Raw genomic sequence first — 20,120 nt, forward strand, 5'->3', positions numbered from 1 at the left:
TCTCAAAACATTAAACATTTCTCAAAGCACCACTGTGTGATTTTTCAGCATTATGACACCTACTTGCAGAAATCCCTGTACGTCTGACTAGCTGTATCCATGTAATGAGCTGGATATGGTCGAGGTGCCCCAGGTTGAAGGAAAGCAGAGACTGCTGCCATTTCCTGCCAAGAAAAAAAAAACATTTTAAGATTTAAATGAAATTGTAATAATATTCATATTTACCTTTTTTTTTTTAAACAGGTTCTCTTGGTTGGTTGGTCAGTTATAATAAAAAATGAACTGGCCACAGATGAGACATACTTGAAAAACATACAACATGACAATAGAGATAATGAGCCCTTCCCCCCCTCCAAAAAACAAAAACTTCAAAGCCTTGCATCAGTGGATATCATCACTCACTCCAGAGGGTCCAAGAGTCAATTTCAGGAGATGAGTTGGGACGTTCTAGCAATCTAGATGATTTTTGAGGACATAGAGGCAGACAAAACCTCAAACCTCAGACTAGGGCAACCAGCTCAGCAGTGCCCTCTGGAGTAGCTGCATGTAAGCCCTCACTCAAGGAACCACCTCCAGGGTCACCACCATTCAGCCCAGAAGCTGAATGAAATCCTAAGCCCTGGGTGCCCACTGTGCACAAAATAACCTTCTCCGAGGTTGAATCTTCTTGACACGTTCTGGGGCGAGGAAATCTGGCCTCTGTTTGGAGTCAAAGCGGATGCCAAAGTACTCTACACCACTTGCGATGGGCTCAGGTAACTTTTTGTATAATTCACCACCCAGCCCAGCTACTCCAACTATACTAGCCAAGCTGCTGTCTGCTTGGAGTCTGCATCCCTACCAGCCAATCATCCAGGTAGAGATGCACAAAATTCTGGGCAGCGTCCACACTGGGCTCTGTTGGATGATGTCACCCAGTTGTGAGAATGACTGGCCCACTGTCCTCAGAGAGCACCTGCCACAGGTAACTGACTTCACTTTCGATCCAGCGACAGTCCTCTGACCTTTTCCAAGATCATGGTGGTGGTAGCTGCCTTCCTCCAGGTGATTTGGAATGCTCTAAAGGCTTTCAGAGATTGGCTGAACCATCAAATTATCCTGATTCAAACAGACAACCAGGTCGCCATGTATGATGTGAACCAAATGACTAAGGATACGAAAGGGAGCCAGACCACAACGCTCATATCTGTGTCCTCTGCCAGGGAGATCCAGTGTAAAAACTTTTTTGGCACCAAGTCCAGTCCATTGACACAGGCATAGGAAGCATCAGCCCCAATGACCGGCGGCTTATTCAAACACTGGGAGTGCACTGGCACCGAAGTGGTTTTCCTCTGCCCTTGACAACCGGTTCCGGGCCATTCTCTGGGAAGAGCTGGTGGACTTGCTGCAGCAGCAGAGTGTGTTGGCACTGAGGGCACTTGTGTCAGCCACAGCACAGCTCCAGCCTCCCTTGGAGGATCAGGTTACGCCTGTGGAGCAGCCACCGACACCATTGCCTCAGGCATCAGAGTCTTTGCCATCCCATGCAGTGTCCCGCTCGACATCGGGGGAGAAAGCTTCCCCATGGTTGGGTGGCAGATCTGTATTTCGGCACTCTCACTGGCCTGGATATTCCTCCATCTTGGGGTGGGGAGCCCATGTACAAGGTTTGGTCTACCCAAGAAGCATCGCTGCACAATAACTTCCTGGACTCCAGGCAATCTGGAACACTCTAAAGGCTTTTAGAGATTGGTTGATGAACCAAATTATCGTGATTCAAACAGACAACTAGGTTGCCATATATATTCTGTGAAAAACAGGGGGATAAGGGATCCTACCCCTTGTGTCAGAAGACAGTTGGAATGTGGACTTGGGCCACCAATTATGGCATGGTGCTTCAGGCCACATATCTGGCAGACAAATAGAACAGTCTGACAGGGAAACAGAACAGTCAGGCAGACAGGCTGAGCAGGGTCATCCAACCGTACGAATGGTCTCTCCACATGGGCATTGCACGCAAGATCTTTCAAGACCCTCAGGGGGTCATTTTGCCACTCATCTCAACAAAAAGGTCCCAGTACTGCTCCAGACCTAGATCCCATGGCATCTTCTGTATGCACATCCTCCCATTCCTCTGATAAGACTCTCTTGAAACTCAAGCAAGACCAGTGCACCATGATTCCTAACTGCCCCAGTCTGGCTGCGGAAGGTGTGGTTCCCCTGTTCTTCTGGACTTATCCTCCAAAGAACCATGGGTTCACCCTCAATGCAATCAGTGCTTTTCATCACCATGTGGGAGGGTAAGTCAATCTCTGGACAGCCTCTAGTTATTCATTTCATGCAAGGTTTGCTGTTGAGAAAGCACCCAGTCAAACCACCTACTATGTCATGGGACCTCAACAACATCCTCACCCAGCTGATGAAAGCTCCTTTTGAGCCACTTTATTCCTGTCATCTGAAGTACCTGACCTGAAAAGTCTTACTTTTGGTGGCAGTCACTTCAGCTCGCAGAGTCAGTGAGATTCAGGCACTAGTAGCAGATCGACCTTACACAAAGTTTCATCATAACACAGTAGTTCTCTGAACTCACCCTAAGTATCTTCCTAAGGTGGTGGTGTTCCATCTTAACCAGTCAACTGTTCTGCCAATATTCTTCCCAAGCTACACGCCCATCCTAGCGAAACGCACTACAAACCTTAGACTGCAAGCGAGCCTTAGCCTTCTATCTGGAGCAGACTAAAGCATGTGGACAGTCCACCCAGCTTTTTGTTTCTTTTAATCAAAACAAGATGGGGGTAGCCACTGGCAAACGCATTTTGTCCAATTGGCTGGCAGACTGAATCTCTATCACTTATGGCCAAGCTGGCTTCACTCTGGAGGGTCATGTCACACCATGGCTCACAATGTCAGAGCCATGGCTGCGTTGGCAGCCCAACTGAAGTCAGCCTCTATCAAAGAGATCTGCAAGTGTGCAACGTGGTCTTCAGTCCACATATTCAGATTTCACTACTGCCTCGAACAAAACACCCGATGCAACATCTGGTTTAGTCGGACAGTACTGTAAAATCTGTTCAGTGTCTAGAATTCAACTCTACCCTCCTAGGCCCATTTTGTTTCTGTTCCAAGCTGCATCTCCACAACCATTTTTGTTTTCAGGTTGATTAGTTGTTTAGGCCTTGCCACTGCAAGTCCCTATTACCCTAGCATTGTTGTTTTCGTTGAGCCTAGTAGCTAAGCATTCCCAGTTGTTAGATTATATAGCCTTCTTGTCCTTGGAGAAAGCCAAGTTACTTACCTGTGGCAGGCGCTTTCCTAAGGACAGCAGGCCAATCATTCTCATAAGTACATAAGCAGTGCCATACTGGGACAGACCGAAGGTCCATCAAGACCAGCATCCTGTTTCCAACAGTGGCCAATCCAGGTCACAAATACCTGGCAAGATTCCAAAAAAGTACAAAACATTTTATGCTGCTTATCCCAGAAATAAGCAGTGTATTTTCCCCAAGTCCATTTTAATAATGGTCTATGGACTTTTCCTTTAGGAACCAATCCAAACCTTTTTTTTTAAACCCCGTTAAGCTAACCGCCTTTACCACATTCTCTGGCAACAAATTCCAGAGTTTAATTACACTTTGAGTGAAGAAACATTTCTCCGATTCGTTTTAAATTTACTACTTTGTAGCTTCATTGCATGCCCCCTAGTCGTAGTACTTTTGGAAAGAGTAAACAGACACTTCATATCTACCCGTTCCACTCCACTCATTATTTTATACACTTCTATCATATCTCCCCTCAGCCATCTCTTCTCCAAGCTGAAGAGCCCTAGACGCTTCAGCTGTTCCTCATAGGGAAGTCGTCCCATTCCCTTTATCATTTTCGTTGCCCTTCTCTGCACCTTTTCTAATTCCACTATATCTTTTTTGAGATGTGGTGACCAGATCAGGGGAAGCAATTCACCCACATGATTAATAGCAAAGACATTATTTTAGCAATGCTAGGACTTCTAAAATCCCCTGCCATGATCAGGGACGGAGTCAACAAGTGGAATCCAAGATAGCGGAGGACGAGCTGGTGGGCCCCTCTACAGTAAGTTCTGCATGGGCGATGGAGGTAACACAGGAGATCAGAGCCATGCTAGACAGCTCCACTGATCAGAAACTGCAAACTGTGGATAAGCTCTAGACAGTGGATACTCGACTGCAATCACTTCAGAAGGACTTTCAAACTTACAAACAATATCTGTCAGATGTGGAAAACGCACTGCAGATGCAGGAAACCACACAACAAACTATGCAGGCTTTACTTACTAAGCTGGAGGATAAAATGACGACCTTTAAAATAGGTCTAGACGAAATAGCCTTCGCTTGGTAGGATTGCCAGAATCCATTAAAGATCAAGACCTCAGAGCTTTTCTGGAATAGTGGCTAATGCAGAACTAAAGCTTACACCCGTCTTGGCCCCGCTTTGAATAGAACAGTAACACAGACTGAGCCAACCTAACACTAGTGGTTCTCGGCCTTGCACAATCATTTTTAAAATGTTGAACTTTGTGCATAAACACCAATCTTAAGGGCCATTAGACTGGTGGGAAATCTCCAATTTGACAACCATAAAATCATATGGTTTCAGGATTTTTAATACTACTACTACTAATCATTTCTACAGCGCTACAAGACGTACGTACGTACGTACACAGTGTCAACAAAATGTACGGCTTTCAACAATATTTGTTTACTTCTCCATACAAAAAAAAGTACCATTCGTGCTACAATATCCATCAAAATTGAGTATAACTAATGAAGGCACTTAGCATTGTTTCACTGTGGGGATAGAGGTGCTGCCATATGTGCAACAATTACTAGATTTGACACAAGACTGTCGTTGAGGAGGCTCAGACAACTTGAGGCCACTTCAAAAAACAGTCCTTTTGCGCCTACTGGATATGGTCAAGGACATATAACTGAGGACTGCCAGTTGTGCAATAATTTTTCACTATCCTGGCTTGCTTTATTCCTGGCATGCCCCTGGCAAAACTGTGGACAAGACTTGTTTACGATGTGGACTTCTTTGGCTAGGACACTCTTGGGCTTCATGTTTTTGCATTTGGCCAGCTAGGGGAACGATACACCCCCCCCCCCCCCACACACACACACTTTTCCAATCGCTCAGTTACAGACTATTTAGACAAAATATTCTGTTGAGTTATTTCTTTGCTTGATAGTTGGACTCAGACTAACTGATGTGTGAAAGTGGAGTGACAGTGACACTGCATGGGCGATGAGGACCTTTTTCATCTGGAGCTACAGCAGGGGATTGACCTTTACCTGTGCTGTTTTTTGGGTTTGTTTGATTTTTTTTTTTTTAATGTAGCATCAGCTAGTCTTTGGAGTCTATTGAACTTTATTTGGCCATGACTCCTTAGACATATCAGATGGAACTAGAAAACTCATGAATGTAAGATAGCTTTTTGGTTTTCCGAGGGGGGGGGAGTGGAAGGGGAGGAGGGGGGTGTAATGGAAGTGAATTTTAAAGATTGTTTTTCATCTCTGTCTTGACTGACCAGTGCACTCGGGGTTTGTATGTTGATTAGAACTAATTCTGTTTAAAAATTATTAACTTTGATTGTGTAAAAATAAGTTGGAATGCAGAAGATAAGACACAGCTCTAACTAATTTGGTATGCAAGGGGGAGGGCTTGTCACAGCAGAGTGGGGGCTCATCTATGAGTAGACATACTGCGCAGAGGATCTGCTCCTGGTCCAAGAAGCTCCTGGCTCTTGCTGTGAACCGGGTCCCCCCAGCTGATGTTAAAAGCCTGGATGATGTAAGGACCAGTGATGTATGTATTATTGCTTCCTTTCCTGGTCTAAGAACTCTTGGCATTGCTTAGATGTAGAGACCAGTGATGTAATGATTGTTTAGCTAATCATTGTGTGTATAGAGCTAATCATTGTATATGTGCTAACCATTGTATATATCGTAATCATTGTAGAATTTAGCTCCTCTAATAAAGGTTTCATTTACTCAATATGAATCCAAAAGAATCCAAAGTAATTACTGAGTAGTCTGTGTCAGTGAGACAGGCTGTAAATTCATAGCAGTTCAGGGGGTTCATTTACATAGTGACCTGGATCCGTTCATGGACATGTGGAATATGTTTGGGATGGGAGGATTTGGTGGGGATGGAAAGGAAGGGGCTTTAATGTAAGTTTGGTATCTGTGGATTTTTCTATTAGGCAATAATTGCTGGTTCAGCATTGCTCTTTCTGTAGAGACACTTTTGTGGCATTGCAGAGAAAGCTAAACTCTTGATTATTATTTTTTGTTGATTGCTTTGTTTGGACTCTTTTGTTCAGATTACGTTTTGTTTCATTACTATTTATTTCACTTTTATTTTTCCACATCAAGACCTGTACACATCCACCTTTTTTCTTTGGTTGGTACTACTTTCCAGGGGAGACTGAGGGCTGCAATGGTGTCTCCTGTCCTTTATTGGACCTCTCCGTTCGGAGTTCTATGTTGGGATGGTAATAACCCCACTTTAAAAAGTAAAAAACACAGAGGAAAACAAAAAGCACAACAACGAAAGTAATTGTCAAAAAAAAAAAAAAGCACAAGGAGCCTTCAAGAAAAGGGGCGTCTCAACCTTGCTTTATTAGTCAAACCCAACATAGTCCGTGTTTTGGCAACAAACGCCTGCGTCAAGGGTCTAACAACGGTATCCGAATCCAAGAAAATAAATCATTCAGTGCTGAAAACACCCTTGTCTTTAAAAAGACAAATTTTGGAATAAACGGCGCCAAACCAAACAGCACGAACACAAAATTAGTTCTATTAAATCTTCCCGCCTTTGACTAAACCGCCATATGTTGGCTGCAGACAGGGTACAGGGATGGGATCAGGCTGGAGATTTCCTTTGGACCTTTATGGGGATTCCTAGTATCTTTGGAAGTGGAGGAGTGGCCTAGTGGTTAGGGTGGTGGACTTTGGTCCTGGGGAACTGAGTTCGATTTCCACTTCAGGCACAGGCAGCTCCTTGTGACTCTGGGCAAGTCACTTAACCCTCCACTGCCCCATGTAAGCCGCATTGAGCCTGCCATGAGTGGGAAAGCGCGGGGTACAAATGTAACAAAAATAAATAAATAAATAAATAAATTCCCACTTCCATGATTATCTTCAACAGAGATGGCAGGACTATTATCAGAATAACAGTCAACACCTAGAACGACTAGAGCTGTTTTGGGAGGCAGCGAAAGCTGTCCTGCGGGGAGACTATCACATATTCTAGGCAAAAGAGGAAGATGTGAGATGCTAATTTCTTAAGGCTAGAAAAACAGGTGCGCAAATTCAGGCAAGGCTACGGAGCTTCACCCACAACGCGCAACAAGGTGATTTTATTAGCAAGTCAATTGGAACTTAATAAACATCCATCAGCAAACTAGGAAGTCTCTCCATTATTATAAGTATCAGCTTTTTCTTCACGGTAATAAACGTAGGAAACATGTCCCATTTGATTCAGGTGCCCTTGGGACCTAAAATGGTGCATCTACTGAGATGGTCCAATGGGCTGCTCACACACTCAGATACAGAAATTAATTCTATTTTCCAAAAGTATTTTGAGACATTATCAGGCTTATTTTCAAAAGAGAAGGGCGCCCATCTTCAGACACAAATTGAGAGATGGGCTTCCTTCTCTCAGGGTCGCCCAAATCGGCATAATCGAAAGCCAATTTTGGGCGCCCTCAACTGCTTCACGTTGCGGGGATGACCAAAGTTCACGGGGGTGTGTCGGCACCGTAGCGAAGGCGGGACTGGGGCATGATTAAGATAAATGGCGTCCTCGGCCGATAATGGAAAAAAGAAGGGCATCCCTGACGAGCACTTGGCCGACTTTACTTGGTCCATTTTTTCTTGCAACCAAGCCGTGAAAAGCTGCCTGAACTGACCAGATGACCACCGGAGGGAATCAGAGATGACCTCCCCTTACTCCCCCAGTGGTCACCAACCCCCTCTCACCCTAAAAAAAAAAAAAAAAAAAAAAATTTTTTTTTTTTTTTACCAGCCTCATGACAGCAGTATGCAGGTCCCTGGAGCAGTTTTAGTGGGTGCAGTGCAGGCAGGCGGACCCAGGCCCATACCCCCCATCTGTTACACTTGTGGTGGTAAATGTGAGCCCTCCAAAACCCACTGTACCCACATGTAGGTGCCCCCCTTCACCCTTTAGTGCTAAGGTAGTGTTGTACAGTTGTGGAGAAGTGGGTTTTGGGGGGCTCAGCACCCAAGGTAAGGGAGCTATGCACCTGGGAGCAATTTCTGAAGTCCACTGCACTGCCCCCTAGAGTGTCCGGTTGGTGTCCTGGCATGTCATGGAGACCAGTGCACTACGAATTCTGGCTCCTCCCATGACCAAAGGGCTTGGATTTGGTCATTTTTGAGATGGGCATCCTCGGTTTCCATTATGGCTGAAAACCGGGGACAAACATCTCTAAAGGTCGACCATCTCAACATTTAGGTCGACCATCTCTAAGGTCGACCTAAATGTTGAGATTTGGGCGTCCCCGACCATATTATCAAAACGAAAGATGGACGCCCATCTTGTTTCGATGATATGGGTTTCCCCGCCCCTTCGCGTGGCTGTCCTGTGAGGACGCCCCATTCGATTATGCCTCTCCACAAAATTCTGCTGATTGTATGCTGGGATCGCTGTATTTGGACAACCTAGATTTCCCAGTCATTAGCCCCTCTCAGATGTCACTGCTGAATGCACCTTTTACCGTAGATGAGATTCAGTTGGCAATTCAGGATAGTGCACTGGGTAAAGCACCATGTCCAGATGGCTTCAGAGCTGAATTCTATAAGCTGCTGTTGCAGGCCATTTAGCCTTCATTTGGTCATGCTGTATACCACCATTATTGAGGATTGCTGGATGCCAGACACATTGCAGTTGGCACAGATGATAGTGCTGCCCAAACCAAATTGAGATTCTCTCAATCCCTTCTTTTATAGACTTATTTCTTAATTATGATACTAAATTGATGGCTAAGGTGCTGACTAATCGACTTGCCAGAGTTTTCCCATCTTTGGTTGATGAGTCCCAAGTTGGCTTTGTGCAAGGGCGTACTGCTGTCAAAAATATAAATTTTTGCGTCTTTGGAGAGAGTCCAGCAGCAGGGCATACCTTCTCTACTTATCAGTTTTGATGCAGAAAAGGCATTCATGGGATTTTCTATTTACAACTCTGGACCGTTACAGATTTCAGGGATTTGTTCAGGCACTCTAAGCACATCCCCAGGTCACTCTTTTTGTAAATGGAATTAGTTCATCTCTGTTTTCCATTTGTAGAGGCATGCACCAAGAATGTCCCCTTTATTGTTTGTTCTTACTTTGGACTCATTAATTAGAGAAATCAAAGCACACGAGGAGACTATGCAGGATAGTTGTTTTAAAATCTCTGCTTTTGCAGATGATCTACTAGAACATCTTACTCACCCCCATTAATCTTTAGAAGCCTTAATGGAAGTTTTTAGAGAGTATGAGGATTTTTCAGGCTTCAAACTAAATCTCACTAGCTTTGGCTTCTCAGGCTCACCTTCGCACACAGTAGCCTGGCTCCTTTCCACGTAAATGGGAGTAAGGAACAATTCGATATTTGGGCATTCAATTAACTTGCCATACCTTGCAGATATATCGACTAAATGTAGATAAGCTACTACAGCCTACATCTCACATTAGCTGTGTGGAAACATCTACCAATTATCATGCACAGCACAGTCCAATTATTCCGTATTGTGGAGTTCTCCCGCTGGTTATATACTCTTCAAATGTTGCCTTTGTGACTGTTGAAGAGGGAACTCAAAGCCTCACAGAAAATGTTAACTAAATTTGGTTGAAAAGGCCAGAAACCAAAACTTCCTTTCCATATGTTATTGGGGACCTGGCATGTGGGTGGTTTTGGGATGCCTAATCTCAGGCATTATAACCAGGCCTGTCTTCTGGTCACCTCCTGGATTGGTTCTTCAAACACCATCATTATACCCCACTGCTTTTAGAGCACGATTATTTTCACCCATGGTATTTTAATTATCTTACCCATGTGCCATCCGGACAACTAGGGTTCTTCTTTGGCCCCTCAGTGAGGTCTGGCGAAGGCTTGCTAAATACGGGGTGACATCATCTGTGGTATCGGACTTACTTCCAATTCAGGGAAATGCTGCCTTCAGCCCAGGCATGGACAACCCAGCATTTCAACGTTGGAGCTCATTGGGTATCCAATATTTACACCAGATTCTCGGATCCGATGGCCATATTAAACCTTTGGCACAATTGGGAGGGGGACGCTTTAATTCAGGTACAGAATATATTTGCATATCATCAACTAGAGCATTATGTTTCATCTTTGCTGTTGGACCATCTCCGGGCTTCGCATAGTCACAAATTCTCAGAATCTCTATTGATCTGGATACCAGTCTTTCGGTGTCCATTTTGATGCCGGTATCTCCCCTCAAAAGAACTTTTCAGATCTCCCTGCAATTCTCCCAGACTACACTGACACTCCCTCCCTCCAATTAAATGGATTCCAAATATTATCGTCAATACAGGTTATAGGGAGTGTCAGTTTCAGGTGCTCTAAGGTACAACTCTTAGAAATGGGTGGGGTGGAATTGAGCTTCTGAAGATAATTCTATCATGAATTTTGGTCCTACTAAACATTTCTAAAACATTTCTACTAGGGTTACGCAGCGCTGTTCCTGCCCCAAAATACAATATTTCTGGAAATTGAAGGATCCATGCCATATAAAAAAATCAACAATCTCATACTGCTGTCGCCAATGGGCTTCTTACTGGACTATTTTGAGGTCTTTGCACTGCATGACGGGTGGACACCAATTGCTTCATAAAGCTGGGTTGGCAGGCAAAAAGAATATTTTGGGAGTATGGACTGAAGCTGAGCAGCCTTCTTACTGGGCATGGCAAATTAAATTTCATGCTGTGATGCTGATAGAAAAGCCCAGAACATGTAATGCAGTAATTAGATTGTAAGCTCTGTCGAGCAGGGACTGTCTCTTCATGTTCAAGTGTACAGCGCTGCGTGCGTCTAGTAGCGCTTTAGAAATGGTAAGTAGTAGTAGTAAGTAGTACTTAATACTCTGTAATGAAAGGTGGGGTTCTCGATGTGGCTGTTTTTTTTCTTCTTCTTACTTTACTGTGATTGGTTTTTGTAGCTGTGCAGCAGAGGACCATAAGAGTCCAGGTCCTCTGTACTTTACTTGTTCTGGTAATAACTGAGATTTGACAGGGTAGCTGAGACGCTTGGCATGACTAATATGCTGGTTGTTCATTATGTTCGATTGATCTAGTTTTATCTGTTCTTAAAAGCAATGTTTCAGACACCATCTCAGAGTGCGGGGAGGGGAGAGATCGAAAAAAATTTTTATGACTATTGTTATACATTTTGTTGTACTTACTGTTTCTTGGTCACAATAAAAATGATTTAAACACAAAAAGACAAGTGCACTGGGCAGCATCTGCCAGGCTCTGTCAGATGGCATCACCCAGTTGCGAGATGATCTTCCCTGCTTGTCCTCGGAGAATGCTTATGATAGTCCCAGATAGGAATATGGAAGTAGGCCTCAGCCAAATCCAGGGATGTCAGAAACTACCTGCTGTGAACCAATGAATTAACTGACTTCCTCATCCAATGCAGTACCCTTAGGAAGGCATTTTCTTCCTTCACATCCAAAACTGGACAAAATGCAAACCCTTTCTTTGTTTGGAACCACAAAATAGAGTAATGGCTTTGGCTCTGATCATAGCTGGGGTCAGTGTAACAAGTGCTGCAGAGTAACCTGTGTGACCCACCTCTAATGCTGTGCTGCAAGAGACACCATAAAGATGTCTGAGACTGATTCTGCAAGCTTCACGGCATAACCCTCTTGTACAACCTGAAACACCCACTGAATGAAGGTGATATGGGCCCACAACGCGGAACAGAAGGCGGCTTCTGCCCATCTGTACCCCTCCCCCAATGGACCCTATTGGGGCCCCTTAGGGTATGTACAGACAGAAGTGGCTCTAACTGCCCTTAATTTCCTTGCTCCATGAAAGGTCTGAGGCTTTTCACCCCTCAATTCTGAAGAGGAAGATCCAATGTGTCTTCTGCAAGCTCAATATTGGGCCAAATCCCTGGCATGCACTTTGACACTGAAATCCTAGAGGAGGAACAAGCCTTACCTTCTGGGAGCCTCTGTGGCCTAACCTTTCCAAAATCAATCACCAAGATGTCCAATCTTCCCCCAAAATTCAAGCACCCCTGAAAGGGCAGCTTACTCAAGCACACTTTGGAAGGTGAACCCATTGACCAGTGCCAGAGTCACAGACACTGGCAGAGGGACCAGATACCTCCGGCAGCACTAGCATAGCTCCCCTGTAATAAGAGAGCTTGCCTCAACCAGCGAAGGCCAAATGGTTTCTCTGCCAGTACCATTCACTGAGCAAAAAAACCACAGCTCAAGGCACAGAGGGAGGGGGGAAAAAAAAGCATCTCCACACTCAATCAAGAAAAAGGTCTGTGCCTGATCCCTGGGAATGAAGCACAGCCAATGGACTCAACCTCGAGGGCACAGGCTGTGGACTGCACCCTGGGGAGTAGGCCTGCTTAAAGAAATCCTGTTGCACCTGTCCAACCAGCACCATCTGCTGGAGGCAGAGAAATACTGACTAGTTCCAAGTTGCATAACTCCTTATACTGTAATGTCAAGTTCAGCTTCTCTGCCTCAATCTCCTGGTAAGTGAACACAACCCATTGGTCTGAACTGGTTTGGCAGGATGAAAAGGAAGTTAAAAAAAAATTCAAGAATCTCTATGAATATTTTTTTTTATTCTCTGCGTTCTTAAACCAGTGCAAAAACATGCATTCAAAAAGTTTACAAGACATTCCATCCCTAGATCCTGACATTGTTTTCTTCCAATTACTGATGGACTCTGGGGAAAGCAATAGCAAACCATCCTTCTAAAAGTCTGTCAATAAACCATCAAACAAGTGGCAATCCCCTTAAGCTGTACATGACTTGGTACTTGCATACAAGGAACCATCTTTACCTTTTTGCTGATGAACTTACCAGAGCTCCAGCTGCATACAGCATCGCTTGATCATTCAAGAAATCTTTCTTTGCTGTGTGATAGCAACTGTATGCCAAGTCATAATGCTGCACTAAGAAACACAGATCTGCCATCTTCCTTATCTGTAACTCTGGTGCTTCTGGTGGGTACCTACAAATACATATATGCTGCTAAATGTTTTATAATGAGGAATATTGTGAATTTATTTTAAAAAGCTAGCCCATGAAGTATATTAATTCTAAAACTGCTGAAAAAAATTTAAAGATAGAACATATTAAGCACAGATTACTAGTGACATTCAATCCAGAGTACTGTATTTAGTTTTGGAGACATGTAAAGGTATGGATGACATTGAAACAATTCAGAAAGGCTGCCAAATGATGCATTGTCTGCAGGACAAACCTCAGTCAGAGAAGCTTAAGGAACTCCAAACATACTTGCTGGAAGGCAGAATGGAAAGGAGAAATATGAGAAAGTGCAATTTAGTCAGCTAAAACAAAAATAAAAGACATTTTTTTTAAAGTGTTTTGATATATCGCCATTCACAAGATCATCATAGCGGTTCACGACACTGGAGAAAAATCTGAGTACACACAAAAATAAATAGTCCAGATTAGAACAGACAAGACCACAAACAAAAGAGGGAATAAAATTAAACAGAACAAAAATTACCTCATGATAAATAATAAATATGGGGCACAAAAGGGTATAATAAAAATGTTGAAAAATAAGGTAGTAGGTGATCAAGAATGCCTGCTGGCATAACGCATCATAAGTAAAATTTTAAATTTCTCCGAGGGTTTTTCTGGAATTCTAGAGGAATAGAGGTCCACAAAGAAGGAACACAGCAAAAAACTGCTGAACAAGAAGAATCAAGAAACTTCAGTAAAAGATAAAACTGATATCAAACTGGCATTAGAGGACTACAAGGTGCGGGAAGGAATGAATGGAACAAATACAAATGAAAGATAAATGGAAATCAGTATGTAAGGCTCTGTAAAGCAAGAGAATTTTAAATTCAGTTCTAAAATTAACCAGCAACCAGTGATGTACAGCTATAGTAAAGGGGTAACATGATAAAAGCGAGAAGAATTTTGCAGAAGTTTAACTGCCTTATTTTGTGTAAGTTGCAAGCGTTTAACAGAATACAGCGGAAGACATACAGAGAGTTGCAACAATCCAAGTGTACAAAGACAAAAGCATGAAGAAAGGACTTTAAAGGCTCATTATTTAGGTGGTGTTTCAAAGAATAAATTTTCCTTAGGTCCTCTGTTTAAAGAAAAAAAAAGGAAATAAATTATAGAATAAATGATCGTGATATAAAAGGTGGAGAGAGCAGGATTTAATTTCTACAGGAATGACCTAGAACGCAACTCTACATCCTCCTTTTGGATTCTGGAATATCAGGGTACTTGGCTCTAGCTTCTCCCTTCCAGGAAGCTGCAGGAAGGGAGGAACAGAGTCTGGAGCACAGCAAAGTGCAGTAACTAACTCCATAATCCAGCTCTCTTCTCCTATTGTTCCTGCCCCGTCCCACCCGTCCATCCCCCAGCTCCACAATTCAACTTCTTTTCTGTCTACAAATTAAGCAATGGAAGAGAGGAAAGCTGAGAGGAAATAAGATCAAAACACTTCATTAGTGCAAAAGTGGTGGACACCTGGAATAGCAGGATTAATAGCAGCCAAAAGGTGCTGAGGTACGAGAGCAAGTGTGCAGAATCTAATTCCATCATTATACTTGGGTAGGTGTTCCGACAAACAGAAGGAATGAGTGAGAATCCACCTGTTAAGTACAGAAATGGAAGCAACAGAATAAGGACAGCAAGAGAAAAATCTCTTTAAAGAAGTTGATCAGCAAAAGGTACAACAAATGGCAAATACATAAACACAGTGGGAAATATAAAATATTATTCCAAGAACCATATGTGGATCAAGCCTGAACACATCATTAAGAAGAGGTGAACTGAAACCTAAAGATAATGACATTCATAGTTACATAAGTACAAAAGCATTGCCATGCTGGGACAGAGTAAGGGTCCATCGAGCCCAGCACCCTGTCACTGACAGCAGCCAAAAGAACAAGCAATTTGTCCCGCCCATCCTAGAAATACTGTATTATTCCCTCATCCATTCAATAACATTCTATGGCTTTTTCCTCCAGGAAGCCGTCCAACCCTTTTTTAAACTCCGCTAAGCTAACCGCCTTTAACACATTCTCTGGCAACGAATTCCAGAGTTTAATTACATGTTGAGTGAAGAAACATTTCCTCCGATTCGTTTTAAATTTACCACACTGCAGCTAGGTCATTTATGAATATGTTAAAAAGCAGAGCTCCCAGCACCGATCCCTGAGGGACCCCGCTAACTACCCTTCTCCATTGCGAATAATGACCTTTTAATCCTACTCTGTTTCCTATCTTTCAACCAGTTTCAACCGGAGGTAGTGTCCACAGTAAGACACTACCTCCAATCCCATGTCCCTCTAATTTCCTCTGTAGTCTTTCATGAGGGACCTTATCAAACGCCTTCTGAAAATCTAGATACACAATATCAACCGGCTCACCTTTGTCCACGTTTGTTTACCCCTTCAAAGAAATACAGCAGATTGGTGAGGCAAGACTTCCTTTCACTAAATCCATGTTGACTTTGTCTCATTAGTCCATGCTTTTGAATGTGCTCTGTAATTTTGTTCTTAATTATAGTCTCTACCATTTTGCCCAGCACTGACATCAGACTCACCGGTCTATAATTTCCCATGTCTCCTCTGGAACCTTTTTTAAAAATCGGCGTTATATTGGCCACCCTCCAATCTTCCGGTACCACGCTCGATTTTAAGGATATATTACAAATCAATAACAGTACTACTACTACTATAAATCATTTCTATAGCGCTACCAGTCGTATGCAGCGCTTCAAAACTGAACATGAAGAAAAGACAGTCCCTGCTCAAAAGAGCTTACAATCTAAATCAGGACAGACAGACAGGACCAATAAGGGATAAGGGTAGGACAGACAGAAGGACACAAAGGGAAAGACTATAGAAGAGAGGAAGACAAGCTAAAGGTTACGAGCAAGTGACAAGTTAGGAGTCAAAAGCAGCATCAAACAGGTAGGCCTTTAGCCCGGATTTGAAGGTGGCCAGGGATGGAGCTAGACGTAATGGCTCAGGAAGCCTATTCCAGGCATAAGGTGCGGCAAGATAAAAGGAACGGAGTCTGGAGTTAGCGATGGAGAAGGGTGCAATTAGGAGAGATTTACCTAATGAACGGAGTTCCTGGGAAGGAGTGTAGGGAGAGATGAGGGTGGAGAGGTATTGAGGGGCTGCAGAGTGAATGCACTTATAGGTCAATAAGAGGAGCTTGAATTTTATACAGAAACGGATAGGGAGCCAGTGAAGTGACTTCAGGAGAGGGCTGATATGGGCATAACGACTTTGGCAAAATATTAGTCGTGCAGCAGAATTTTGAACAGATTGAAGAGGAGAGAGGTGGCTGAGTGGAAGACCTGTGAAAAGCAAGTTGCAGTAATCTAAGCGAGAGGTGATGAGAGTGTGGATGAGGGTTCTGATAGCGTGTTCAGAAAGGAAAGGGCGAATTTTGGCGATATTATAAAGGAAGAAACGACAGGTTTTAGCAATCTGTTGAATATGTGCAAAGAAGGAGAAGGAGGAGTCGAAGATGACCCCAAGGTTACGAGCAGATGAGACATGAAGAATGAGTGTGTTGTCTACAGAAATAGAGAATGGGGGAAGGGGAGAGGTTGGTTTAGGTAGGAAGATAAGGAGCTCAGTTTTGGACACATTGAGCTTCAGGTGGCGGTGAGACATCCAGGTAGCAATGTCAGAGAGACAGGCAGATACCTTGGACTGGATTTCTGCCGAGATTTTTGGTGTGGAGAGGTAGATTTGGGAGTCATCAGCGTAAAGGTGATACTGAAAACAGTGGGATAAGATCAGGGCACCAAGGGAGGAAGTATAGATGGAGAAAAGGAGCGGTCCTAGTACGGATCCTTGAGGTACATCCACTGACAGCGGGATAGAGGAAGAGGAGGATCCACCAGAGTATACACTAAAAGTACGCTGTGAAAGATAAGAAGAAAACCAGGAAAGAGCAAAATTCTGAACTCCAAGTGAGGACAGCGTGTCAAGGAGTAGGCTGTGATCAACAGTATCAAAAGCAGCAGAAAGATCGAGGAGGATAGAATAGAGCCCTTTGGATTTAGCCAGGAATAGATCATTGGCGACAGTAGCTCTGCCAGCTCATTTTTTAGTTCTATCAGTACCCTAGGGTGAATACCATCCGGTCCGGGAGATTTGTTACTCTTCAGTTTGCAGAACTGCTCCATTACGTCTTCCAAATTTACAGATATTTCAATAAGTTTTTCTGACTCTTCAGCTTCGGATACCCTGTCCAGCACCAGTATCCCACCCAAATCTTCCTTGGTGAAGACCGAAGCAAAGAACTCATTTAGTTTTTCTGCTATTTCTTTGTCTTCCTTGATCGCCCCTTTTACACCCCGGTCATCCAGCGGTCCAACCGATTCTTTTGTTGGTTTCCTGCTTTTAACGTATGTAAAAAAAATTTTACTATCAGTTTTTGCCTCTATCGCTATCTTTTTTTCAAAATTCCTCTTTGCCTTTATCAGCGCTTTGCATCTGACTTGACATTCCTTATGTCGCTTCTTATTTTCCTCATTCAGTTCCTTCTTCCATTTTCTGAAGGATTCCTTTTTAGCTCCAATAGCCTCCTTTACCTCATTTTTTAACCACACCGGCTGTCATTTGGTTTTCCGTGCTCCTTTTCTGATACGTGGAACATGTTCGGCCTGGGCCTCCAGGATGGTGTTTTTCAACAGCATCCACGCCTGTTGTAGGTTTCTTACCCTCTCAGTTGCTCCTCTAAGTTTTTTTTTACCATTCTTCTCATTTTATCATAGCTTCCTTTTTCATGTTAAATGCTAACATATTTGACTTCCTATGCTTACCTTTTTGAAAGCAAATTTCAAAGGCGATCATGTTATGATCATTGTTGTCAAGCGGCCCCCTGACCACTACCTCCCGTACCAGATCATGCGCTCTACAAATGACTAAATCTAGAATTTTTCCTTCTCTCGTCGGCTCCTGTACCAGCTGCTCCATAAAGCTGTCCTTTATTTTATCAAGGAAGTTTACCTCCCTAGCGTGCCCCGATGTTACAGTCTATATGGGGGTAATTAAAATCACTCTAAAATATCGGAATAGGTAGAATATTCAATCCACAATAATCCAAAAACAATTCTACAATTAATTATGAGTGTTCAAGGGTAGATGGAAATCAATTGAAAAAAGGTGGAGAAAAAAAAGACCTCAATGAAAACCGGATACACCTCTTTGTAAAGGACACACCTTTTAATTAGAGAGGGAACCTCTTAATCATTAGTCTTTTAAAAAAACTCCACTTTATTAACTTTCATATTTATCATGCCATCTCACCCTTATAAACATTCATATAGGGCAGACACGCAATGCTTCATATCAAAAAAAGTCCAAATGTATGAAAATTACTTATCTTAGACGGAGGTTGTTTCCATCTATGCAACTTCACGAAGTATTTTCTTCTATTTCTCTTTATCTTATCCTTTAATAAATCCCGACAGGGAAACCCTGTTTCGCCACTGTCCGGCTGCTTCAGGGGAAAATATGTTAGTTCAACACCTCCAAGAACAATTGACTCGCCAGCATACTGTCCTCTGGCTTCTACATAGAAATGGCGGTCGGCGTTTTAGTTGAACCTTCCAGATTAAATACACAGCGTGTAACGTCATTCCGTTCTTATGACGTATATTCACAAGAACGCTTTCCATTCGATGGATATATTTAAACCTTTCGGTATGACAGTTTGTAATGTGAAAATCCACCTCTGCTCCTTTCTTCACAGCACATTTCTGATGTCTCCCTTTCTCTCCGTGACTTGAATCTGCTCTAATACCATGCATTTCAACTCCGAAAAGTCATGCTGTTTATCTACACAATGAGTCACCATAGGTTCATGCATTTTATTTGACTGTATGCAATGTCTATGTTCAATAAGTCGAGTCTTCAGTGTCCGTGACGTCTGCCCCACTTCGTGAAGTTGCATAGATGGAAACAACCACCGTCCAAGATAAGTAATTTTTATACATTTGGACTTTTTTGGATATGAAGCATTGCGTGTCCGCCCTATATGAATGTTTATAAGGGTGAGATGGCATGATAAATATGAAAGTTAATAAAGTGGAGTTTTTTTACAAGACTAATGATTAAGAGGTTCCCTCTCTAATTAAAAGGTGTGTCCTTTACAAAGAGGTGCATCCGGTTTTCACTGAGGTCTTTTTTTTCTCCACCTTTTTTCAATTGATTTCCATCTTCCCTTGAACACTCATAATTAATTGTAGAATTGTTTTTGGATTATTGGTAATTAAAATCACCCATTATTATTGCGTTGCCTAATTTATTTGCCTCCCTAATTTCCTTTAACATGCGTCCGTCTGGTCATCCTGGTCAGGCGGACGGTAGTACACCCCTATCGCTGTTCTTTTCCCCTTTGCACATGGAATTTCGATCCACAATGATTCCAAGAGGTCTTTTGTTTCATGCAGAATTTTCAATCTATTTGATTCAAGCCTCTCGTTAACATACAATGCTACTCCTTCCCCAATCTGGTCCACCCTATCACTACGATATAACTTGTAACCCGGTATGACAGTGTCCCACTCGTTATCCTCCTTCTACCAGGTCTCAGAGATACCTATTATGTCTATTTCTTCATTCAGTGCAATATATTCCAATTCTCCCATCTTATGTCTTAGGCTCCTAGCATCTGCATATAGACACTTCAAGCTAGACTTATCACATCATGTTGAACTATTTTACTACCTTTTTTCTGGTTTTTATTATCTTTATTTAAGGACATGAACTCACTACAGTACCTTTTGCAACCTCACTTTCAAGAAACCCTGTCTTCCCTGTTTGGGCGATACCTTTGCAAGATACCTTATTCCGAACCA

General features: G+C 42.9%; 1 protein-coding gene across 2 annotated transcripts in view; it reads right to left on the minus strand.

The window, feature by feature from the left end:
• Positions 1-20,120, minus strand: part of TRAPPC8 (trafficking protein particle complex 8) — a 378,205-nt gene that overhangs the window by 199,349 nt on the left and 158,736 nt on the right. For both annotated transcript variants that reach the window (XM_030213866.1, XM_030213855.1), the window contains 2 exons: positions 13,097-13,247; positions 64-164 (listed from right to left, as the gene is read on the minus strand). In XM_030213866.1, the coding sequence (XP_030069726.1) occupies positions 64-164; positions 13,097-13,247 (252 nt within the window). The remainder of the gene's footprint in view (positions 1-63; positions 165-13,096; positions 13,248-20,120) is intronic.

This window comes from Microcaecilia unicolor, chromosome 1, assembly GCF_901765095.1.
Source record: "Microcaecilia unicolor chromosome 1, aMicUni1.1, whole genome shotgun sequence".
Classification (NCBI taxonomy): domain Eukaryota; kingdom Metazoa; phylum Chordata; class Amphibia; order Gymnophiona; family Siphonopidae; genus Microcaecilia; species Microcaecilia unicolor.